This window comes from Phyllobates terribilis, unplaced genomic scaffold, assembly GCF_046119375.1.
Source record: "Phyllobates terribilis strain yellow unplaced genomic scaffold, ASM4611937v1 Scaffold_3__8_contigs__length_932513732, whole genome shotgun sequence".
NCBI classification, from domain to species: Eukaryota; Metazoa; Chordata; class Amphibia; order Anura; family Dendrobatidae; genus Phyllobates; species Phyllobates terribilis.
The window spans coordinates 400,410,055-400,436,985 of NW_027362763.1; the positions used below are offsets into that span (position 1 = coordinate 400,410,055).

The 26,931-nt window shown below is 40.5% G+C and overlaps 1 protein-coding gene across 4 annotated transcripts in view; it reads left to right on the plus strand.

The window, feature by feature from the left end:
• The window catches only part of KCNQ5 (potassium voltage-gated channel subfamily Q member 5), an 866,735-nt gene that overhangs the window by 661,407 nt on the left and 178,397 nt on the right, over positions 1–26,931 (plus strand). For all 4 annotated transcript variants that reach the window (XM_073675560.1, XM_073675562.1, XM_073675559.1 and 1 more), the window contains exons 6-7: positions 6,461–6,571; positions 10,894–10,989. In XM_073675560.1, coding sequence (XP_073531661.1) covers positions 6,461–6,571; positions 10,894–10,989 — 207 coding nt within the window. The remainder of the gene's footprint in view (positions 1–6,460; positions 6,572–10,893; positions 10,990–26,931) is intronic.

Sequence of the window (26,931 nt, forward strand, 5' to 3'; positions counted from 1 at the left end):
GACCAGTACTGACTGGGATACAAGAACAGAGCCGCAGGTGCGGTAGACAAGCAGAGCAGAGCAAAACCCGCAGATGCGGTGAAAAAGCAAAGCAGAGCAAAACCCGCAGATGCGGCGAACAAGCAAAGCAGAGCAAAACCGCAGATGCGGTGAACAAGCAAAGCAGAGCAAAACCCGCAGATGCGGTGAACAAGCAAAGCAGAGCAAAACCGCAGATGCGGTGAACAAGCAAAGCAGAGCAAAACCCGCAGATGCGGTGAACAAGCAAAGCAGAGCAAAACCGCAGATGCGGTGAACAAGCAAAGCAGAGCAAAACCCGCAGAGACAAACAAGTAATGGGCTAGGACACTGTTCAGACAGGATCTGAACCAGGAACAAGATACAGGAACGAGCCTGGGAACTCAGCCCCCAGGGTGGCAGAAACTGACTAGAAGTCACAGGTACAGGTAAAGGCCCTGGGTACTCAGCCCCCAGGGTGGCGGACAGACTAGAGTCAGGACAGGACCTGGCAACTCACAGTTGCACAGAACAGACTGTAAGAAAGTGTTGCTCAGGCACCTCCTACTGGGTGGAGGGGGTTTAAGTATCCAGTAACTCACAGCAATAGGCTGGGGATGCATTAGGACTGCGCACACTGTAGCTTTAAGAATCAGAACGCAACAGCGCCGACGCCCTAAGCCAGCAGACAAGAGACATACAAACAGCAGGTACTGGAGCAAAAGTGTGCAGCCTGGCCTGAAAGGTAAGATTGCGGTCTTGCATGGTGGGAGATGGTAAGCCATGCAAGCACGCCGCCAGGGATGTTACACTCTTCATGGCGTCACCCATATAGTTTCCTAGCTAATTTACTGCTAGACAAAAGCTTGACTCCTCGCTGAAAAGCATAGACCGTCATTCCAACCTCCACTCCTATCTTCCTCTGCACCACAATTGTCTTTGAGAGCAGTGGAATGAGGTCAATGCAACACCAAGTGCATGTCAATGTGGCAGAAAATACATAAGGAAACCATTAATAATGTAATTGATAGCGTACCAAGGCCTGTAAGTGCATGTATTTCTGCATGTGGTGTTCATACTCCATACTGCATAAATCAAGAAGTTTTCCAAAATTTTGTTTCTATTTTTCATCATTTGCATATAATTATAATGTCTATTGATCCTGTGATTTTCATAATTCTATAATTTTTTATTATTGGTATTGCAATTTCAATGTTGAGGAAAGTATTTTGTGGCAGAAATTCAGTGGCATGCATGGCAGCATAAATTTACATGATGTGGATTTCAAATCCACATCAATGGTCTATTTATGCTATTTTACTAATTCACCCAATTCCACTGCAGAAAATTCCCCACCTATACATCTACTAGGACCATGTGCTAACACCCAAGTCACTCATATCACGTTTGACTAATGATATACAATCTAAAATACTGAAAAAAACACATAATAAAAACATGCTTTCACAATAAGAATAGTAACTTTCTGACACATGATGTAACTTTGAGCGGCTATATGTTATACACCAGCATCTACCGCTAACAGCAGTGACAGCAGTTTGCACCGATCGCTGCTACTTAATCTTTTAAACGCCGCTGTCAATCTCTGATAGTAGCATTTGAAGCAAGTGGTAATATCCCTCTTTCCCACCCCACAACATGACCACATGGTATCAGTTGGATGTCATGGCTGTCAGAACCTTGCTGAGGATTGCCATGGCTGCTGTTGGAACTCCAGAGAAGTCCAGCCACAATAGTATTGCAGTATAAAAAACAAGTGATGGTAAATTTAACTAAAAAGTTAAGTGAAACATTTAAAAAATATTTTAAAAAAATACGTAAAAATTCAGATCACCACTAGTGATGAGCGAGCGTGCTCGATTAAAGTGTTAAACGAGGACGCTCGCTCATCACTAGTGGTGATTTGAAGTTTTACGTATTTTTTTAAAATATTTTTTAAATGTTTTTTTTAATCGAGCATGCTCAGGTGCTCGTCGAGTATTTTCGTGTGCTCGGCATCTATGTTGGAGCCGCTGCGGCTGCATGTGTCATGGCTGTTAAACTTGCATTGGACTTGCAGATGCGGATTCCATGCGTTTCAATGTGCGCATGGTACCCGGATTTGGAGAAGAGGAGACTCTCCTCCGGACCCGGGTACCATAGTACCTGTAAAAAAAAGAATAAAATAAAAAATATACATTATATTTACCTTCTGATGGCCCCCGGTGTGCTTGTCTCTGCTTGCCGGCAGCTCGCGGTAGACTAAAGGACCTGCGCTGACGTCATTTAGTCATGTGACGGGTCACGCGACCGATGACGTCGGCAGGTCCTTTAGTGTACCGCGAGCTGCCGGCAAGCCAGGATGCATCGGACAAAGACTCCGGGGGCCATCAGAAGGTAAGTATATATTTGTTTTTTATTTTTTACCATTCTTTCGGTCACACTATATAAATCCATGCCGGTTGCATTGCTTTATATAGTGTGACCAAGTTGTCAAGCACTTTCCAAGTGATGCTAAAATCGATTGGAAACACTTGTCAACCCGCATGCGGAAATGCATGTGAAGAACGCTTCACATCCGCATGTCCCTGACAGGAAAAACGCATGTGCAATCCGCATGTACAATCCGCATGCGTTTTTTCTGCCAGGGGAGATGCAGAAACGCTCAGGAAAAATCCGGAGCATTTCTGCATCCTGGGCACACAGTCATATGGTAAATGCCATAAATTGAAATGCTAACATTTTGTTTTTTAGTCACTGCACCCCCCCCCTCCCCCAAAGAAAAATGCAAGAAAAATTTATGGAAACCTTGTATGTACCCCAAAATGGCATCAATAAAAACAATATCTTGCCAAATAAAAAAACAGCTCCATCAAAGGAAAAAATAAAAAGTCATGATTCTAAGCAAAAATGGTAACACAAAACAATCTTTTTCTTATAAATTTCTGATTTATTTTTAACATTTACAGAGTAAATGTCATTTTAATTTTTATTTCATAAATCAACAGTGCACGTGAAAATTAACAATTTTGTAATATATCTTACTAGAGAGATGTGCTTCTTTCTCCATCAGGACTAATCATTCATTCTCAAAATTCTCAGGGAAGACATTTACCTGTTACTGAGATAGGAGATGAAAGTTTACTAATAAGATTCTATGTGGAGGGGAAAGGAGGGAAGAAAGAGGAACTAGAGGCAGAACTTCTCCCTCCTCCTCTCATCAACATAGAATCTTCTCAGCTGCAAATGTCATCATCTTCTATCTCAATAATATAAAAATCTGTCTTCACTGAATACAGATTTTACCTGTGAATTGATAATTTTGAAAATTACTGATCAGTCTTGTTGAAGAAAGAAGCAGATTTATCTTTTAAGATATATCACAGCTTCATATTTTCATGTGCACTATTGATTTATGATATGTAAATATACAGAACTATACAAGTTTGGCATTGCAATAATTATCTTATTCTGGAGAATCACACTGCCAGGTCAGTTTTACGGCAGAATGAAAACTGTAAAAGCAAACCCTCCCCACCCCTGAATTTTTTTATTATTTTTTTACAGAATTGGGGTTTTTTTTTAATGCACTTGGATTTTTTTTCCTTTTTCCAGTGCATTGTATGGTAAAATAAATGGTGCTATTTAAAACTACAACTGCACCCCCATAGTATTTGTTACCCAACGCAGCTGTCACTTTGGCCATCACTTGTCCTTAAGCTATGCAACGTATCCAAGGAGAAAGAAAGAAACACAATAGATGTTATGCAAACTCAATAAAAAACAAGTTGACAAAAACATATGAGGGTAGAAAGCTTGTTCTTGTTGTATGAAAAAATGTCATCTTTTATATTTAGAATGTATCTGAGGAGCAGTCAGTTATTTCCCAAATTTATCTAACAATGAACCTTTTAGGACACATTTATCAATATTTGCTATCAATATAATCTTGATATGTGCTACATATATTAAAGTGGTTCATGCTGTTTGATACATTTGGCACATCTTTATTGTGCATTTTAAAGGGGTTGTCTGGTCACTTTGTGTGACTGCAGGCTTATGAATCACTCCAGCGCAGGCACTATGCGCTGCTGGGATTCAACGGTTTCAGACTCGGGACAGGAGGGTATGTATGAGTTATACATACCCCTGGCCTGTGGGCGCAGCCTCGCTCTCCATACACTTGTATTGAGCTAGGCCACGCCCTCTAGTCGGACGTGCCCGCTGGCAGTCCGCATCACTAGACGGGGCATGGCCTCGCTCCATACAAGTGTATGGAGAGCGAGGCTGCGCCCACTGGCCGGGGGTATGTATAACTCATACATACCCTCCGTTCCAAGGTTTGAGACCATCGAATCCCCGCAATGCACAGTGCCTGCGCTTGAGTGATTCATAAGCCTGCAGTCACACAAAGTGACTGTAGACTTATCACTTTTAAACGTTCAAGCCCTTTAAGTTTACTTCACCAATTTTTTTAACTTACTTTGTGACAGAAATTTGAACCAAAATGTTGACACATTTATTAGAGCATGATGTCACATTTAGGTCACACCCACTATTTCAGCAAGGTCATGTTCCTATAGACTAGGCTTAAAAAGTGTAGAAAACCCACAATAAATATGGTACAAGTCAAGAAAGAGGTTTTTTTTATTTTGCAGAAATGATGCCAGAGTTCTTGTTGCATTTAGAATTGTGTCCCTACATTTCCATTTTTTTTTCTACCTCACTATGTACTATGCATTTTGTTCCAATGGACCATCCACATTTTACAATAAATGAGTACATTGCACTGTGAATGTAAAAATCTACATTACAGTCACGTCTGCTGATCACAGCTTCGTAAATTACTTTTAGCACATTCGGTACTACAGTCCTGCTCATCATCATTGGCACTCATGAAGTTTAAGTACATAATGTGGAATATCTCCTGAAAAAAATGAATAAAGTTAAACAGTTTTTTTGTATAGAAAATCCTAAAGCTTGCTGTGACACTGGTATTGGCACCCTTTACATTAATTTAGTATGGAAACACATTTTGACTCGCCAGTGATAAATTACAAAAGAGATTCACCTGTGAGTAATTGTCGAAGCCCATGTAACATGAATTAGACAATGAATGATGACTTCACTGTTTTAAAAATCCATATGGTAGGCCCTGTTCCTTTGTCACAATGGTGAAGACAAATGAGCTGTCTGGGGACATCAGAACTGCTATTATTAGCAAACACAAGACTTCCAAAGGGTATAAAGCTATCTCCAAAGACCTTGGTATCCCAGTTTCAACAGTGTGCAATGTTATTAAGAAATTTGCCAAGCATGGAACCGTCAAGAACCTCCCTGTACGTGCGGTAAAGAGAAAAATTGACAAGAGATGTCTTCAAAGGTTGGTGCGAATGGTGGAAAAAACACCACGTCAAACATCCAAAGACCTGAAGGCCAACCTGGAACAGTCTGGGGTCATGGTTTCAACAAGTACCATACGCTGCACACTAAACCAAACATAGCTTTATAGGCGAAGGCCAAGGAAGAAACCATTGCTGAAGAAAAGACATAAAAAGGAACGACTGATCTTTGCCAAAGAGTACCTTGACAAGCCACAATCCTTCTGGAAAAATGTTCTGTGGACAGATGATACAAAAATGGAGCTTTTTGGCAATGCAAAGCAACAGTTTGTTTACAGACAGTGCAATGAAGCTTATAAAGAAGAGAACACCTTACCAACAGTTAAGCATGGTAGAGGATCCATAATGCAGTGGGGTTGCTTTGCTGCGTCTGGTACTGGAGGCTTTGACTGTATCACAGGAATCATGAAATCAGAGAATCAAGAGATTTTAGAGCAAAATGTACTACTCAGTGTAAGAAAACTTGGTTTGAGCCGAAGATCATGGGTTCTCCAGCAAGACAATGACCCAAAGCACACATCCAAAAGTACATAGGAATGGTTGAAAAAGAAAAAATGGACTGTTTTAAAATGGCCAGCAATGAGTCCTGACCTCAATCCCATTGAAAATCTTTGGAGTGAGCTGAAATCTGCCATTGGGAAAAAGAACCCTGCAAACATTCAAGAGCTTGAACAAACTGCAAAGGAAGAGTAGGAGAAAATTCCAGCTGAGAAGTGCAAGAAGCTTATAGATGGCTGCAAGAAACGTTTGGAGGCTGTCAGCAATGCCAAAGGGTGTGCAACCAAGTATTAATTAGGGGTGCCTTTATTGCTGCACATGCTGTTTATTCTGTTTTGTCTTTGAAATTCCAACATGAAAGTTGAAAAACAATGTTTTTTGGACTTTGGACCACTAATTAAAAAAGCCTGAGGATATAACTTTGGTACATTTCCATTTATTTCTGAAGATATTGTACAGCCTATGAAAAAATGAAGGGGTGGCAATAATGGTGAGCAGCACTGTATGTAATCTTTGTATGCTTCATATATTCTTAACATATTACTTGTTCGTGTGTATTACAGATCACATTGACAACCATCGGCTATGGTGATAAAACTCCTCATACATGGCTTGGAAGGCTTCTTTCAGCTGGTTTTGCTCTTCTTGGTATTTCCTTCTTTGCACTACCTGCAGTGAGTATTAAGCCTTACTTAAATAATAATGTAGTGTGGATCTGTTAGGGTATGTGCACATGTGAAATATTTGCTGCAGACATTTCTACATCAAAAACTTGTCTCTTGGCAGGAAAAACAGTGTAAAATTCATGCGTTTTTGCCGCATTTTTTACTTGCTTTTTTCCCATGCATTGGAATGGGTTAAAAGTGCTGCAAAAACGCTGAAAGAATTTACATGCATCAGATTTAAATCTGCTTCAAATCTGTAAGAAAAAAAATAAGTAACGTGTGCATGAGAATTCAGGAATCTCATTCACTTTCCTGGTACTAAGAAATGGTTCCGTTTTTGTGACAAAATTGTGTGGAAAAAAAATGTTACAAAAACGCAGCAAATGCTTAATGTGTGAACATACTCTCATAAAGATTTTGTTTGCTCTTATAAGCCTGTATTAAAAATGAGCATGCTCTATATGCAGTCTTGGAAAGTAACCTAGCATCAGGGATATTAGAGGGATTTGTCTGGGCATATTGATGATATATCCTATAAAAGCTGATCTGCAGTTCTCACCAGTGGCCACTACTAGAGATGAGCGAACCCGAACTTAAAAGTTCGGGGTTCGTACTGGACGGTTTGTGTCCGGTGCTAAACGGCTAACACGGATTTCTCCTGTAAGTCCGTTGCAATGTTCGGAGTTTCGGGGAAAGTCTGTTGCAAAGGGAGAGAGAATTTTCCGGCCCAAAAGTCCGGGTCCCCATTGTTTTCAATAGGGTTCGGGTCCTGGTTCAAGTTCGGGTACAGTTCTGGTATCTGACTCGAACTTTGGAATAAAGTTTGGGTCGGGTACCAGAACCAGAACTTCCACTAATCCGCTCATGCCTAGCCACTACACATTGAATGGAGCTGCTCTAACCTGTCTCTTAATGGGGCAGTCTCTTCTTTAAGATGTAAAGTAAGACATGTATAAAGGATTTTTCCTACTGAAACAATTATTATTATTATTTATTTATATAGCGCCATTGATTCCATGGTGCTGTAAATAAGAAGGAGTTACATACCAAATACAGATATCACTTACAGTAAATGAACTAACAATGATAGACTGGTACAGATGGAAGAGGACCCTGCCCTTGCGGGCTTACAACAATCCCTTTAAGGCTACATTCTCACAATGATCTTTTGGTGAGTCAGATTTTCTGCACCATTTCTGCACTCATTAAGTAAAATAGATTACTGGCATTTTCTTGAAAAAACAGCGTCAAAAACTCATCGTGGGAACGTAGCCTAAAGAAGTTGGCTATTTCAATAAAATTATTGCTAAGACCACTGTGTGTGTTAATGAGGCTGGATAATTGGCTCATTTTAATAGCAATTTCTTTTTACGGTTCAATCATAGAAAGAGGATTACTAGCTTAGCTGTTGAAATGAGGCAATCGGTCAAGCCAGCAACTGCAAGGTCCAAGGAGCAATCTGAAGATTAGGGCACCTTTGTAAATATACATATATTAGTAAGTTGTTTGTATTTGTATTATAAACTCCTCTAAATATATTTATTAAGTAGACCACCACTTTAATTAGTAGGTCCTTGGTCATTTCTAATTTATTACAGCACATCTCGAATACACATAAGACCACTATAAACATCATACAGTAGACAACTGTAATAGCTATCCTTTCAGTTTCTAAAACATATTTTCTTTGTTGTTCATACACTCTTCTCATAAAATATACAATGAATGTTTGTTTCTAAAAAATAACCTTGTGCTCCAATCAATAAAGTAAATATATGTCTTCTAGATAACTGGTGATTTCTCACTCATGCTAGCCTTTGTCCAACAGAGACCTCCAATATTGAATATGTTTTTTAATCAATGATTGTTTGAAATGTTTTTATTTAATGAGGCCACAAGATACATTATAGTTTATTTTGCTTATTTGAGGCCAATTAAATTGGAAATGGAAGGTAGAACATAGTACCAGAGTTAAACTGGGAGAAGTCAGTCAATTAAGTAGGAAGAATGTAATTTTACATGACAGTAGATTTCTTTCAAACTTTCTACCGGAGGGAGTAGGTGGTTGCTGATATTTAACTTCTTAAAAAAAGATAGTGTACTGCATATCTATTTTACTCATGGTCTCTCAAATCAAGTTTCTTTATAAGGTTGGCTCAACATTTCCAATTTGTAATATGTCAAACACTTATTAAGTGGACTTTTTAATATCATTCCATTCAAGGCAATAGCAAACATTGTGGAAATCTTTCTTGTTTTCGATCGTACAAATTGTTAGAATATTAAAATACTGAGAGATACACCTCAATGCTTGTACAGTCTGTCTTATGTTGTCAGCTCATATATCAATAGTGGAATTCCAAAGGGGTTGTCCCACGAACAAAAGTTGATTTTAATCAATAGATCTTGGACTAATAATAATTTCCACAATTGGATGTGTTTAAATAAAATGTTCCTGTGCTGAGATAATCTTATAAATGTGCCCCTGCTGTGTACTGTGTACTGTCTGTGTCTGACTATACAGGAACATGGTCTGATCATACCACATCTCCTGGGAAGGGAAGGAAGCAAAAGAGTATACAGTACAGGATTGCAGCTGGTTCTTTTTGTGAGGTAAAACATTTTCCTGTCTGAATTTAAACAATGTTTTACTTCAAAGAAAGAACCAGCTGTGATCCCGTGCTGTAATGTCTGTATACTCTTTTGCTTCCTCCCCTGCCCAGGAGATGTGGTATGATCAGACCATGTTCCTGTACAGTCAGACACAGTCATTACACAGTACACAGCAGGGGCACATTTATAAGATTATCTCAGCACAGGAACAATGTATTTAAAACATCCAATTGTGAAAGGTATTATTATTCCAAGATTTATTGATTAAAATGTGCTTTTGTTTGTGGGAAAACCCCTTTAAAGGAAAAAGGAGAGAAGATGTCACTTTCTGATTTAAGTAAGTTTAAAAGAGAGAGATTAAAATCAAAAACAGGGAATCTGCTCACCTGATGGCATTGTGCATATTTGGGCCCAACTCCTAAGAATGTATGAAATAAATCTAATAGGTGAAGCCGACCTGGTGTGCTCATGGAAATTCCTCCAAGGGAGTTTCCGACAGTGTATAATGAGGGTGGAGATACCAGGTGAAGGGCTCTCCCATGATAGTAAATGCAATCAAATGGAAAAATTATCCAAAAAGTTAATTGGGAATTTTTTGAATTGATTTCATCTGTTATCGTGGGAGTGCCCTTCGCCTGGTATCTCTGCCTTCATGTTGTTAGCTCAGAAAGGCCACCTCAGACAAACTTGGCACTAATCACTCTGTCTAGTAGGTGCCAAAGGAACCTCAGCCTTCACCCTAAAGCCCCTATAAAGGGATCTGGACTTGCAATTGGGGTCCTTGGGTTGCATCCACGGAGTAACTGCAGGCCAGAGGAGCAAGCCTGAGGCAAAGATAGCCAAACTAGATGTGTCAGTAACATAAAGAACAGAATAAGAAGACAATACCGTAGTCAGAGGAATAAAAAGGTCAGATACCAGTTGGTCAGTCAAAATCAAAGGTAGACAAGCTAAGGTCAGATCAGCGGGTTCATGGAGACAGAAAAAGACAGGATCACAAGCCTGGTAAAGAAGGATGAGTACAACAAATGAATAACACCAAGCACAATTATTGACAACTCTCAGCAGCTGAGAGTTTAAGGAAGGTATGGCTTTGTTCCATTGGCGACAGCAGGCAGCTGATTACAACTGCTGAGGTGATGGACAGCATACAAACCCATCATGTCTGGCTGTGTTACACTACAAGTCATAGACATACCAGTAACCCCGACTGGACAGAGCCTGCACCGTCCAGTGACATTTGCCATGATGTCTTCATCACTAGCGCTGCCCACAGAGTGAATATGGAGGTGTCTGGTGACAGAGGCAGACATTGCTGGAGCAGATCCAGGTAGGGATATAAGATTAATGTGCCTATTAATTTCCTAAGGGTTGAAGTGGCCCCACAATATTACATTTCTCTGTTAGATGACGCCAAACACTATTTCATTGGAATTATGAGATAAAGCTAAGGTGTCTAGTTATTGTTGTTAGATGCATTTTTCTGGCCCCCATTGTGTCCTTTCTACTCACAATGTATAACTAATGTCCTTAGAGTTGATGGTCACGCATGCACATTAGCTCAGCCCCCAAAACCATTTCTTTGATTATACGGGTGGCCAAATGATTCCAGCTATTGTGCAGATAATAAAAATTGGCTTATTTTCTTCTTGTCAGAAAAAAATACATGCTTCTACTGTGTTGATTCTTATAAATGCTAAATATTTTGTACCTTGCAGGGAATTCTTGGGTCAGGATTTGCCTTAAAAGTTCAGGAACAACATCGACAGAAGCACTTTGAAAAAAGGAGAAACCCTGCAGCTAGCTTAATACAGGTGAGAGTTAAGAAATGTCTTAATCAATACTAAAACATGTATATAGTATAAATGTGAAACATTTTCGGTACTGCATTTGTACACATTAGGACATATTAAATATAATTGTCTATTTCTTAATCAGTGCAAACTTAGACTAGACAGACACATTTTACCAAAGTGGTTCATGCCGTTTGATAAATCTGTCTAATTTTCAGACTGTCTAGTCTAAATTTACATCAGCTAACAGTTGGCTTACTTTGTGTCAGATATGTGCGTCAGAATTTTTGCTCATAGTGTCGTACATTAAGTCACACCCTTGTCCCGATAAGCCCCATCCTTTCAGCAAGGCCAAGCCCACTAGATAGACAAGTTGTACAAAGTGTCTAAAACATGTCATATATATATATATATAGTGGGGGAAATAAGTATTTGATACACTGCTGATTTTGCAAGTTTTCCTAAGAATGGAGAGGTCTGTAATTTTTATCGTAGTTACACTTCAACTGTGAGAGACAGAATCTAAAACCAGAAAATCACATTGTATGATTTTTAAATAATTAAATAGCATTTTATTGCATGAAATAAGTATTTGATCACCTACCAACCAGCAAGAATTCTGGCTCTCACAGACCTGCTAGTTTTTATTTAAGAAGCCCTCCTACTCTGCACTCATTACCTGTATTAATTGCACCTGATTGAACTTGTTACCTGTATAAAAGACACCCGTCCACAGACTCAATCACACTGCAACCTCTCCACCATAGCCCAGACCAAAGAGCTGTCTACGGACACCAGGGACTTACACAAGGCTGGGATGGGCTACAGGACAATAGACAAGCAGCTAGATGAGAAGGCAACAACTGTTGGCGCAATTATTAGAAAATGGAAGAAACACAAGATGACTGTCAATCTTCCTTGGTATGGAACTCTATGGAGGATCTCGCCTCATGGGTAAGGATTAATGATGAGCGAGCACTAAAATGCTCGGGTGCTCGAAGCTCGGGTCGAGCACATTGGAAGACTCGGGTGCTCGACCCAAGCAACGAGCCCAATGTAAGTCTATGGGAAACTCGAGCATTTTTCTGGCGGTCCCCCCGGCGATCTGCAGAAGGTCAAAAATTGCCAAAATCGATGGGAACGGTGCTCAATTAAACGTCAGGGAGTCAGAATATATAGGCAGACAGGCAGGCAAGGTATATAGGAGGGTGCATGAAAAACATAGCAGGGCAATTGGAACACACTAGTGTCCTCCGATTTTCATGCACCCGTCTCTTTAAAAAAGCCGGCCAGCAATTCATCAACGGCATACACCGGTACCCGACAATTTAGAACAGAAAGAATAGAGCATCACACATAGATTAGATAGATAGAAGTCAGTCGCATGTATAATAAGTACAGTGATAGTGTTGATTACTGTACTTGTCATTTAGTGTTAAAATAAAGGATTTATTAAAAAAAAAAATTGGCGTGGGCTTCCCCATAATTTTAGTCTCTAGCGAAGGTTAAGCAGACACCTGGGGCAGATGTTTGAAGCCTGGGAAGGGGGTAATACCCACAGAGCTTCCCAGGCTACTAATATCAGCCCCCAGCTGAATACCTAGCCTTTACTAGCTATTAAAATGGGGGACCCAAAAAAAAATGACGTGGGCGTCCCCCCTATTTTAATAGCTTACAAAGGCTAGGCAGACAGCTGGGGGCTGATATTAATAGCCCAGGAAGGGTGCCATGAATATTGGCCCCCTCCCAGGCTAGAAACACCAGCCGTCAGCCGCCCCAGAAATGGCGCATCCATAGGATGCACCAATTCTGGCACTTAGCCTCGCTCTTCCCACTGCCCTGTAGCGGTGGTAGTGGGGTAATAGGGCTGGGGTTGATGTCAGCTTATAATGCCAGCTGACATCAAGCCCAGGTTAGTAATGGAGAGGCGTCTATAAGACACCCCCATTACTAACCTCATAGTCAAAGTTAAAAAAAAACACAAACAGCCAGAATAAAGTCCTTTAATTGAAATAAACACACAATTCTTTAATGTTCTAAATTAAACCATACTTACCATCACGCCCATTCCAGCTGAAGCCAACGATCTCCTGCACTAAAAATAAAATAATAAACCAACCTCATCCTTACCTTTCCATGGTTCCCAGGACGGCTCCAGCTCTGCTACATTCACATGACAGGCTGGATCGCAGCAGAAAGCTGCCATCCAGCTTGCCATGCCGCAGACACTGAGAATCGCAGGCATGCTTGCGCTCCTCAGTGTCTGGCTGTGACGGCATCCAGATGAGCCGAGTACATGTCCAATGAACTCAGCTCACCTCATGCCCGTCACTGACAGCGTGGGAGAATTCTCCTGCGCATGCAGTGAGCGTGAGAGAATTCTCCTGAGCAGTGGGAAGATGTGCCATTTCTGGGGCGGCTGACGGCTGGTGTTTTTAGCCTGGGAGGGGGCCAATATTCATGGCACCCTTCGTGGGCTATTAATATCAGCCCCCAGCTGTCTGCCTAGCCTTTGCTAGCTATTAAAATAGGGGGGACCCCACGTCATATTTTTGGGGGTCCTCCATTTTAATAGCTGGTAAAGGCTAGGTATTCAGCTGGGGGCTGATATTAGTAGCCTGGGAAGCTCCGTGGGTATTACCCCCTTCCCAGGCTTCAAACATCTGCCCCAGGTGTCTGCAGACAAATTACGGGGAACCCTAAGCCAATTTTTTTTTTAATAAATCCTTTATTTTAACACTAAATGACAAGTACAGTAACTAACACTGTCATTCTACTTATTATATATGTGACTGACATGTTTCTATCTATCTAATCTATGTGTGATGCTCTATTCTTTCTGTTCTAAATTGTCGGGTACCGATGTATGCCGCTAAAGAATTGCCGGCCGGCTTTTTTAAAGAGATGGGTGCATGAAAACACTATAATTTTTTTTTAAATAAATCCTTTATTTTAACACTAAATAACAAGTACAGTAACCAACACTGTCACTGTACTTATTATATATGTGACTGACATGTTTCTATCTATCTAATCTATATGTGATGCTCTATTCTTTCTGTTCTAAATTGTCGGGTATCGGTGTATGCCGCTGCTGAATTGCCAGCTTTTCATGTTTCACTGTGAGCACTGTTCCCATCGATTTGGGCAATCACTGTAATGCCACAACCATGATTAGTGCTCTAAATAGCGCCAAACATGCAGGACGGGGACCCGAGCTCCCGCCCCAGCATCTTGAAAGTACTCGGCGAGCTCCGAGCATCTCGAGTACTGAGATGCTTGGGCGAGTACCGAGCAGTGGCGAGCATGCTCACTCATCACTAGTAAGGATGATTCTGGGAAAGGTCAGGAATCAGCCCAGAACTACACGGGCAGACCTGAATAGACCTGGGACCACAGTCTCAAACATTACCGTTAGTAACACACTACGCTGTCATGGATTAAAATCCTGCAGGGCATGCAAGGTCCCCTGCTCATGTCAGCACTTTTCCAAGCCCGTTTGAAGTTTGCCAGTGACCATCTAGATGATCCAAAGGAGGCATGGGAGAAGGTCATGTGGTCAGAAGAGACCAAAATAGAACTTTTTGGTATCAACTCTACTTGCTGTGTTTGGAGGAAGAAGAAGGATGAGTACTACCCCACGAACTCTGTCCCAACGTGAAGCATGGTGGGGGAAACATCATACTTTGGGTGTGATTTTCTGCAAAGGGGACAGGGCGACTGCACCGTATTAAAGGGAGGATGGATGGGGTCATGTATCACAAGATTTTGGCCAACAACCTCCTTCCCTCAGTAAGAGCATTGAAGATGGGCTGTGGCTTGGTCTTCCAGAATGACAATGACCCGAAACACACAGCCAGGGCAACTTAGGAGTGGCTCCGTAAGAAACATTTTAAGGTCCTGGAGTGGTCTAGTCAGTCTCCAGACCTGAACCCAATAGAAAATCTTTGGAGGGAGCTGAAACTCTATATGGCCAGCAACAGCCCTGAAACCTGAAAGATCTGGAGAAGATCTGTATAGAGGAGTGGGCCAAAATCCCTGGTGCAGTGTGCGCAAACTTGGTCAAGAGCAACAGGAAATGTCTGACCTCTGTAGTTGCAAACAACGATTTCTGTACCAAATATTGAGTTCTGTTTTTCTATTGTATCAAATACTTACAGTTGTGCTCAAAAGTTTACATACCCCGGCAGAATTTTTGCTTTCTTGGCCTTGTTTCAGAGAATATGAATGATAACAAAAAAAACTTTTTCTCCACTCATGGTTATTGGTTGGGTGAAGCCATTTATTGTCAAACTACTGTGTTTTCTCTTTTTAAATCTTAATGACAACCAAAAACATCCAAATGGCACTGATCAAAAGTTCACATACACCAGTTCTTAATACCGTGTATTGCCCCCTCTAACGTCAATGACAGCTTGAATTCTTTTATGGTAGTTGTGGATGAGATTCTTTATTTTCTCAGATGGTAAAGCTGTCCATTCTTCTAGGCAAAAAGCCTCCAGTTCCTGTAAATTCCTGAGCTGTCTAGTATGAACTACGTGCTTGAGATCTCCCCAGAGTAACTCAATGATATTGAGGTCAGGAGACCAAGATGGCCACTCCAGAACCTTCACTTTGTTCTGCTGTAGCCAATGACAGGTCGACTTTGCCTTGTGTTTTGGATCGTTGTCATGTTGGAACGTCTCATGCGCAGCTTCCGGGCTGATGAGTGCAAATTTGCCTCCAGTATTTGCTGATAACGTGCTGCATTCATCTTACCTTCAACTTATACCAAGTTTCCTGTGCCTTTGTAGCTCACATATCCCCAAAACATCAGCGATCCGCCTCCGTGCTCTACAGTAGGAATGGTGTTTCTTTCATTATAAGTCTTGTTTACCTCTCTCCAAATGTAACGTTTATGGTTGTGACCAAAAAGTAAAATTTTTGTCTCATCATTCCAAATTACCTTGTTCCAGAAGTTTTGAGGCTTGTCTCTGTGCTCTTTGGCGTATTGTAGGAGAGATCCTTTGTGGCATTTGCGCAGTAATGGCTTTCTTCTGATGATTTGACCATGCAGCCCATTTTTCTTCATGTGCCTCCTTAGTGTGCATCTTGAAATAGTCACACCGCTAGTTTTCAGAGAGTCCTGAATTTCAGCTGATGTTATTTGTGGGTTTTTCTTTGCATCCCGTTTGCTGGTCTACCTGACCGTGGTTTGGTTTTTACAGAGCCCCTGATTTTCCATTTCTTAATCACAGTTTGAACGCTGCTGACTGGCATTATCAATTCCTTGGATATCTTTTGTATCCCTTTCCTGTGTTGTACTGTTCAACTACCTTTTCCCATAGATCTGTTGACAATTATTTTGCTTTCCCCATGACTCACAATCCAGAAACATCAGTGGCTGGATGAAAGATGCAAGAGTCTGTCTGGACCCCAGAAACTCACTCAGCTTTTATGCACACACACAGTGATTACAAGCAAATAGGTCACAAGTGAGGATGTTACCTTTAGTAGCCATTCAAACCCATTTGTGTCAAATTCTGTGCATGTTATCAGGCCAAAATCACCAGGGTATGTGAACTTTTGATCAGGGTCATTTGGATGTTTTTGGTTGTAATTAACCCCTTTACGACATAGGGCGTATTAGTACGTATCTGTGCCCTGGGACTTATGGACCAGATACGTATTTATACGCCCTGACGATTTCGCCCGCACACAGGCTGTGCGGGCGTGATCGCCACCGGGTGTCAGCTGATTGTTACAGCTGACACCCGGTACTATGTGCAGGGAGCAGTCCCGCACCACTCCCGGCACATTAACCCCTGCAATGCTGCGATCGAAGTCGATTGCAGTCAATCGCAGCATTGGGGTGGCAAGGGGAGGTGATCGCCGATACTCACCTCCTCTTCCGGCCTCCAGCGCTGTCTGCCGTGGCTTCTAGGATGTTGCCATGACGACCCGATGTCGTCATGACAACATCCGGGTCACCAGACAGCAGGAATATTTTTGGACATGCGCAGTGCATCTCCAAACTATCTTCTCCCTGTCCAGCGCTGACAGCCTGCATGGCACAGGGATGGTGCTCCATTCCTGTGCCATGCAGGCGATCAGAGAAAAAAAAGTGAAAGTCCCATATTGGGACAAAGTAAAAAAATAAAAAAAGTGTCATAAAGTGAAAATAAAAATAAAAAAAAATTGCAAAAATATTTAAAAAAAAAATAAAAAAAATAATCCACCAAAAATAAAAATATAATGTACCCATCAATAAATATTATTATAAAAAAAAAAAAAAAAAAACAATAAAAGTGCACATATTCGGTATCGCCGCGACCGGAACGACCTGACCTATAAAACTGTCCCACTAGTTAACCCCTTCAGTGAACACGGTAAAAAAAAAAATAAAAAAAAACAATGCTTTATCACCATACCGCCAAACAAAAAATGGAATAACACGCGATCAAAAAGACTAATATAAATAAAAATGGTATTGCTGAAAACGTCATCTTGTGCCGCAAAAAACAAGCCACCATATAGCTTCATCAGCCAAAAAATAAAAAAGTTATAGCTCTCAGAATAAAGCGATGCTAAAAAATAATTTTTTCTATAAAATTGCTTTTATTATGTAAAAGTGCAAAACATAGAAAAACGATATAAATGTGGTACCGCAGTAAACGTACTGACCCGAAGAATAAAGCTGCCTTATCAATTTTACCACACGCGGAACAGAATGAAAAAAAACAATTCCTGAATTGTTGGTTTTTGTTTATTCTGCCTCCCAAAAATCGGAATAGAAAGCGATCAAAAAATGTCACGTGCCTGAAAATGGCACCAATAACAACGTCAACTCATCCCGCAAAAAACAAGCCGTCACATGACTCTGTCTGCCAAAATCTGGAAAAATTATAGCTCTCAAAATATGGCGATGCAAAAACTTGATTTTGCAAAAAATGCGTCTTTTAGTGTGTGACAGCTGTCAATCATAAAACCCCCATATGATTCTGGTATCGCTGTAATCGCACCGACCCGAAGAATAAAGTCGTCTAATCACTTATACCGCACGAGGAACGGCGTAAAAAATAAACTCTAGGCTTAGGTTTCTGCTAGGGTTAGGGTTGGGCTAGGGTTAGGGCTGGGTTTGGGGTTAGGGTTGTGATGGGGTTGGGATTTTTTTCAAAAGTAAGAAAAAAAGATGACGATATGGCGACTAGTGTTGAGCGCAAGTGCTCGCTACTTGAGTTTGCATCGGGTGCTCTGGTATGCATTGAGTATCGTGGGTAATTGAGTGACATGCTCGAGTCTCCGCCCCATATGCTTCGCGGCCAAAAAAACTTTGCGGGGATTGCCTGCCATGCACGAGCAATCCCCGCATGTTTTTTTTGGGGTGTCTAATAACCGTGAAACATGCGGGGCAGGGACTCGAGCATGTCACTCGAGCACACGCAGTACATGGTGCATACCTGAGTACCCGATGCAAACTCAAGTAGCGAGCACTTGTGCTCAAGACTAATGACAACTTATTCAATATGATGACCTAATGTTATCAAATTCTGTGTCGTACCTCTGGGTTCAAAATGTTCACTATGCCCCTTAATAAAATCCTTGAGGGCTATAGTTTCCAAAATGGGGTCACTTGTGGGGGAGCTCCACTGTTTAGGCACATCAGGGGCTCTCCAAACGAAACATGGTGTCCGCTAACAAATTGAATGGAAAATCGGCTCAAATTGTTAGCGGACGCCATGTTGCGTTTGGAGAGCCCCTGTGTGCCTAAACATTGGAGCTCCCCCACAAGTGACCCCATTTTGGAAACTAGACCCCCCAAGGCACCTATCTAGATGCATTGTGAGCACTTGAAACCCCCAGGTACTTCACAAATTGATTTGTAAAAATGAAAAAGTGTTTTTTTTCCACTTTTTCATTTTTACGAATCAATTTGTGAAGCACCTGGGGGTTCCAAGTGCTCACTATGCATCAAGATAGGTGAATTGGGTGGTCTAGTTTCCAAAATGGGGTCACTTGTGGGGGAGCTCCAATGTTTAGGCACACAGGAGCTCTCCAAACGCGACATGGTGTCCGCTAACAAATTGGAACTATGTCAGGTTTGGAGAGCCCCTGTGTGCCAAACATTGGAGCTCCCCCACAAGTGACACCATTTTGGAAACTAGACCACCCAAGGCACCTATCTAGATGCATAGTGAGCACTTGGAACCCCCAGGTGCTTCACAAATTGATTCATAAAAATGAAAAAGTGAAAAAAAAACACTTTCATTTTTACGAATCAGTTTGTGGAGTACCTGGGGGTTCCAAGTGCTCACTGTGCCTCTAGATAGGTGCCTTGGGGGCTCTAGTTTCCAAAATGGGGTCACTTGTGGGGGAGCTCTAATGTTTAGGCTCACAGGGGCTCTCCAAACGCAACATGGTGTCCGCTAACAATTTGAGCCGATTTTCCATTTAATTTGTTAGCGGACACCATGTTGCATTTGGAAAGCCCCTGTGTGCCTAAACATTAGAGCTCCCCCACAAGTGACCTCATTTTGGAAACTAGATCTCCCAAGGCACCTATCTAGATGCATAGTGAGCACTTGGAACCCCTAGGTGCTTCACAAATTGATTCGTAAAAATGAAAAAATGTTTTTTTTTTCCACTTTTTCATTTTTACGAATCAATTTGTGAAGCACCTGGGGGTTCCAAGTGCTCACTATGCATCTAGATAGGTGCCTTGGGTGGTCTAGTTTCCAAAATGGGGTCACTTGTGGGGGAGCTCCAATGTTTAGGCACACAGGAGCTCTCCAAACGCGACATGGTGTCCGCTAACAAATTGGAACCATGTCGCATTTGGAGAGCCCCTGTGTGCCTAAACATTGGAGCTCTCCCATAAGTGACCCCATTTTGGAAACTAGAACACCCAAGGCACCTATCTAGATGCATAGTGAGCACTTGGAACCCCCAGGTGCTTCACAAATTGATTCGTAAAAATGAAAAAATGTTTTATTTTCCACTTTTTCATTATTACGAATCAATTTGTGAAGCATCTGGGGGTTCCAAGTGCTCACTATGCATCTAGATAGGTGCCTTGGGGGATCTAGTTTCCAAAATGGGGTCTCTTGTGGGGGAGCTCCAATGTTTAGGCACACAGGGGCTCTCCAAACGCAACATGGTGTCCGCTAACAATTTGAGCCGATTTTCCATTCAATTTGTTAGCGGACACCATGTTGCATTTGGAGAGCCCCTGTGTGCCTAAACATTGGAGCTCCCCCACAAGTGACCCCATTTTGGAAACTAGACCACCCAAGGCACCTATCTAGATGCATAGTGAGCACTTGGAACCCCCAGGTGCTTCACAAATTGATTCGTAAAAATGAAAAAATGTTTTATTTTCCACTTTTTCATTATTACGAATCAATTTGTGAAGCATCTGGGGGTTCCAAGTGCTCACTATGCATCTAGATAGGTGCCTTGGGGGATCTAGTTTCCAAAATGGGGTCACTTGTGGGGGAGCTCCAATGTTTAGGCACATAGGGGCTCTCCAAATGCAACATGGTGTCCGCTAACAATTTGAGCCGATTTTCCATTCAATTTGTTAGCGGACACCATGTTGCATTTGGAGAGCCCCTGTGTGCCTAAACATTTGAGCTACCCCACAAGTGACCCCATTTTGGAAACTATACCACCCAAGGCACCTATCTATATGCATAGTGAGCACTTGGAACCCCCAGGTGCTTCACAAATTGATTCGTAAAAATGAAAAAGTGGAAAAAAAAATACTTTTTCATTTTTTCAAATCAATTTGTGAAGCACCTGGGGGTTCCAAGTGCTCACTATGCATCTATATAGGTGCCTTGGGGGTCTAGTTTCCAAAATGGGGTCACTTGTGGGGGAGCTCCAATGTTTAGGCACATCAGGGGCTCTCCAAACGCAACATGGCGTCCGCTAATTATTCAAGCAAATTTTACAATCAAAAAGTCAAATGGCGCTCCTTCCCTTCCGAGCCCTGCCGTGCGCCCAAACAGTGGTTTTTCCCCACATATGGGGTATCTGCGTGCCCAGGGTAAATTGCACAACAAATTTTGAGGTCCATTTTTTCTTGTTACCCCTGTGAAAATAAAAAAAATTGGGTCTAAATTAACATTTTTGTGAAAAAAGTTAAATGTTCATTTTTTTCTTCCACATTCCAAAAATTCCTGTGAAGCACCTGAAGGGTTAATAAAGTTCTTGAATGTGGTTTTGAGCACCTTGAGGGTGTCACTTTTTGGTATTTTCTGTCATAAAGACCTCTCAAAGTGACTTCAAATGTGATGTGGTCCCTAAAAAAATGGTTTTGTAAATTTTGTTGGAAAAATGAGAAATCGCTGGTCAACTTTTCACCCTTATAGCTCCCTAACAAAAAAAAGTTTTGGTTCCAAAATTGTGCTGATGTAAAGTACACATGTGGGAAATGTTATTTATTAAGTATTTTGTGTGACATATCTCTCTGATTTAAGGGCATAAAAATTCAAATTTTGAAAATTGCTAAATTTTCAAAATTTTTGCCAAATTTCCATTTCTTTCACAAATAAACGCAAGTGATATCGAAGAAATTTTACCACAATCATGAAGTACAATATGTCACGAAAAAACAGTCTCAGAATCAGGGGGATCCGTTGAAGCGTTCCAGAGTAATTACCTCATAAAGTGACAGTGGTCAGAATTGTAAAAATTGGCCTGGTCATTAACGTGCAAACCACCCTCTGGGGTAAAGGGGTTAAGATTTAAAAAGAGAAAACACAGTAGTTTGACAATAAATGGCTTCAACTAACCAATAACCATGAGTGGAAAAAAAGTTTTTTGTTATCATTCATATTCTCTGAAACAAGGCCAAGAGAGCAAAAATTCTGCCGGTGTATGTAAACTTTTGAGCACAACTGTATTTCATGCAATAAAATACAAATTAATTATGTAAAAATCATACAATGTGATTTTTTGGATTTTTTTTATATTCTGTCTCTTACAGTTGAAGTGTGCGTACGATAGAAATTACAGACTTCTCCATTCTTTATAGGTGGGAAAACTTGCAAAATCGGCAGTGTATCAAATACTTATTTTCCCCACTGTATGGTGCACATCATTAAAAAAAAATTTTTGGAGCAACTCAACTCTGGCACATTTCGCTTCATAGATATGCCTCATTGTCTTTACATATTATAAAGATTCATAATGATATAAAAATAAGTGTATATAAAACATAATTGCAACAAAACTATTCCTAAAATATTAGTGTCACATAAAACATACAATAAACAGCAATTATTTTTTATAAATACATTTTCATTGGTCTGGAAACATTTGCCAGTAGACTGACACTTCCATCTGAAAGTGTCAATCCACATATTGCCATATATTGCACAATATGAAAGGTCAAAAACATTCCCCAATAAGGGAACAAGTGCAACAATTTACTACAATTTACAATCTGTAAGTGCAACAATTTACTATTACAGATTGTTCTTAAAGAGGTATTCTCAAGTTGTCGCTGGAGCAGTTCAGAGTAATGCAATCTTCTTGCTATGTCTTTACTTCCTGGTTTCTAAAACGTTGGACTCTCCTCCTTGAGTGACAGTTCTGGTGGTCAGCAGAGCTTTAGGATTAATAGAACTATAAAGCCCAGCTCAAGTTCTGCTATAACACACTCAGCTATCAGTGGTTTGTTCTGGAGTGTACACTGTTATCACTGTATTCACACATAGAGATAACAAGGCATTTAAACAAGCACACAGCTCTGATTAAAGGCCCCGTCACACATAACGAGATCGCTAGCGAGATCGTTATTACGTCACGGTTTTGGGATCACTGGAGAGTAGTTTCGTGATCGCTGGGGAGCTGTCAAACATGCAGAACATCCCAACGATTTCGGCCGCCCCAGCGATCTAACTAACGATCTCGGCGGTCGTTGGGACGCTTTCACACAGCAGCTATTTCAACGATCCACACCTTGATAGGGACTGTACTGTGTCACAAAGGCATGCATAAAATTACTTTTCCGCACCCCCTCATCTCCGATTGATGGACGCTACTGTGTTCTGATTGGGCGGCCTTGGTCGCTACAACGATCCGCAAAATCAGGACTCAGTCGAATGAACGGATATCAACAGCCCGGAGAATTCTGCTAGGATCTGCAATCCAGCACGAGGTCAGAAACAAAGGATGGAATCGCTATTCTTTTGCCTTCTTTATGCACGGCGGAAAATGAGAACGCTGTAGCGACCACCAATCGGGGACGAGGGGCGCGGAAAAGTCCAATTTATGCACGCCTACGTGTCTCAGTTCTGAATCGCTAACGAGGTCGTTGATAAGGTGTCAAATACAGCGATGCACACTGCCCAGCGGGAGCGCAACAACCCAGGAATGGTCCAGGAAGATTTGTAACGATCAGCGATCTCACAGCAGGGGCCTGATCTTTGCTACCTGTCAGACATAACGAGATCGCTAGCGAGATCGCTATTGCGTCACAAAAAACGTGACGTATCAACGATCTCGCTAGCGATCTCGTTATGTGTGACGGGGCCTTAAGAGAACTATTGTAAAAGCTGCCAGGCTGGTGATTTATAACAGTGTCTCGTTAGAAGATGAGAGGAAGAGGAGGTAGGAGGAGGGAGGAAGGTGAGCAGCTAAAACTTCTGTACAGAAATCAATGGACTAGAGAGAGCTGACTGGGATGTTAATAACCCTCTCCTGGAATGTAACTACTGAAAACTCTTTGTCAGGCACTAGAGTCCGAGCTCCATGGAAACAAGCTGCACACTATAAATAATAAAAGTTCTCATTGTAGGAGAATGACAGTAGATAGAAAAAGCAAGTCAATTGCAAACTTGCTTATTTTCATGCTGTCCAACTAATTAAAGCAATCTAAGATCTTGAGAATACCTCTTTAACAACCTGGCTTAATGAGGAATTCAGACTTTGATAAGATAGATCACTCCATTATTGGTGGAAATATCTCTGTAGCTGTGGTGGCCACAATAGCTCTAATTCAGACCCTACTCACTTTTATTTACCTACCCGCTTACAATATGTACTAAACACTAAAATATACAAAGGAGGAAAAACTCAGCCCCCTTGCCTCTCACTCCCTCTTTAAGGAGAATCTGTCACAAAGTCAAAAGTGAGCAATTTTTCCTCTTCTTTTATTCTCACTCCTTTCTTGATTAATTCTGTTTTTTTAACTCAATAAGGTTCCAGAAGTATTGGCCTTTTTATTTAGGCTAATTTTTATGGTCTTTACCAAGATGGCATGGCTCACAGAATTCTCTGTCTTTATACTGCTTTGCATTATTACCATATGAGCAATACCCCCTTGGTAAAGACTATCCAAAACAGCACTAAATAAAAAAGGTCAATATCTATGAATCTGTATGGCAGACTTAAAAAAATACTCAGAGGAGCAGCAGGAATAATGCATGAGCAAAAAGCAACCACTTTTGACTTGGCGACAAGTCCTTATTAAAAATATGTGTAAATATGCATGTATGTAACTTTGTGCTTGTGGGGACCTAGGTAGAAAGTTGACATCTGGGCACAGACGTTTCAAGCTATGCTATGCATCCAGATATATTGGCATCCTGTTTCAGGTTACAAGCCAAAGTTTCTAAATTTGCATAGAATCATTTTCGGCAAATTTATTTCCACACTTTTGAAAGTAAATTTTTTTCAGAACAGTTAGAATAATAATCCGGTGCTCACATTGCCATCTTCTCTTGTAATCAGTAAGGTGCATTACTCTCTTAAAAGGTTTTTTTTTTGTCAATTTTATTTAAATAATTTAAAGCTTTAAAGAATTATAAATTAAATGACCTTTAGTGTTCGTTAATTAAATGTGTAAAAGATGATGTTTTAGTCTTGTTTATAGATATATATTAAAGAAACAAATCTTAAGGGGGTTTTCCCACTAAATACATTTATCACCTATTCAAAAAAAGTATGATCTTTGGAGTCTGACCACCAATCCCAAGAATGGGAGCACTAAATATAACTGTGCGAATGGAGCTGTAGTGCACTTGATTTATTACTGCTCCATTCACTTCTATAGAACTGACAGAAATAACTATTTTGTGAGCCTCATGTAAGTTAATGAAGAAGTCACACATGCACACTATTGCACCATTTACACACGGAACTTGGGATCTCCATTCTCAGATCAGTGAGGGTCACAATGATTGGACCCCCTGAAGATCTTATATTTTATCACCTATTCTGTGGAGAACTGATAAATGCATTCAGTGGGAAAACCTCATTAATTTACTTCTCCAGTATTAACTTCACGTTTTGTGAAAAATTACTGAGAACATAATCAGACGGTAATGCATTTAATGAAAAAAATCCTTATTTTACAGTGCAACTCCGGGGTTGAGATAAAAATTCCATTATTTTAGCATCCAAAGTTATATCATATTAAAGTTCCTGTTATATAATAATGAGAATTTCCCTTGATCTTTTCCATCCAAACATGACAATTAAGAGCATTTTGATCATACCCATCCTTCATACATTCAGTTTTTGGTGCAAGATTTTATTTAAGCTAATAACAGTGTGAATACAAAAGAGAGGAGGTATTGAAGTGTTTCCTTTAGGCTCTAAAAAAAATGTCAAATAAAAAAGTTTAGGATATAGTCGTGACAGATATGTTGCAGACAATATAGCGCCTGTCCTATTCATCTGAAAAGGGTTTGCAGAATTCTATATACATACTGCAGATACACCAGAAAACCCAATCATATAAATCATATTCAGTCACAGAAATGTTGAAAAATTTGGACAAATCTGTTACTGGATGTGTGAATATTCCTTAATACATTTTTATTTCTTTTGGGATGCACTCTTGGCTTTGATTCTTTACTGCATCAAAAAATGTGTGAATTTATCAATTTTCACTTTATTTTAAGATATGGTTTGTTTTTTTTACAAAGGAAGAATGTACAAAGACAACTAAAGACAAAATTGCCTATCACCTTAGGGGTTAAGGGGCCATATGTAAAAAAGAAACAGAACAAGAAAAAAAATCACTAAAACTATGAATTTTTAAAATAGAGTTAAAATCTAAGACAAAAATATTCTCAATAGTTTTGGCAATTTATTTGACCAACATATACTCTACCAAATATCAATACATCAAACAATCAAACATATAGATTAAGGACGCAAGAGTTATATTGTATATTGTCAATTAGAGTAAGTAGGGCATAGACCTCATTGAGCGGAGGAGCCATAATTGCCTAATATTTAGGGTTCGAACCTCATTGACTTGATAGGAGGGATTTGTAGGATAAAATGCTGTCCACAATATCATCCTGCCTTTCGCTTTCCTACCCTAATTGATACTATATATTTTATCTTTTTTGTCCCTAATCTATATCTTTGTTTGCATAGAGTATATGCTGGTCAAGTAAGCTGCAAGAATTATTTAGAATATTTTTTGTCTTGGATTTTAATTCTATCCAATAAATTCATAATTTTAGTGGTGTTCTGTCTTGTTCTGATTTTTAAGAGTCATGTCCAGCAGAAGACCGCTGAGATTATTGGTTGGCTGTAGAGGTCACATGGGGTATCGAAAACCCCTTTAAAATTCACTCAGCTCCATATCATATATTACTTCAGTTAAATCATTTATGTTTATAGAGGGCAAAGTACAGAACATCACTGCTCTTTTGTCATCATAAAGAACCCTTCTAAAATATGAGTCTCAAATATAGTTAAACATGAGCCTGACCCAACCTAATAGGATTATAGGGTCCTGAACAACAGGCGAGCCAGTATTTGTGGCAGTTAAAGGTTCAAGGGAATTATAGTCCCCCATTACACTTCCTTCACTGGGGCCACGGTGTGGGTTCAGAGCACTGATTGATGTCCTATAAGCAGTAGTTGTCAGTGAGATTAGAAGTGTATGGCCAGGTTTGGTCATATACATTACAGTAGTTATGAAATGTGAGGCAAAAATTGCACAAAGCAAACATT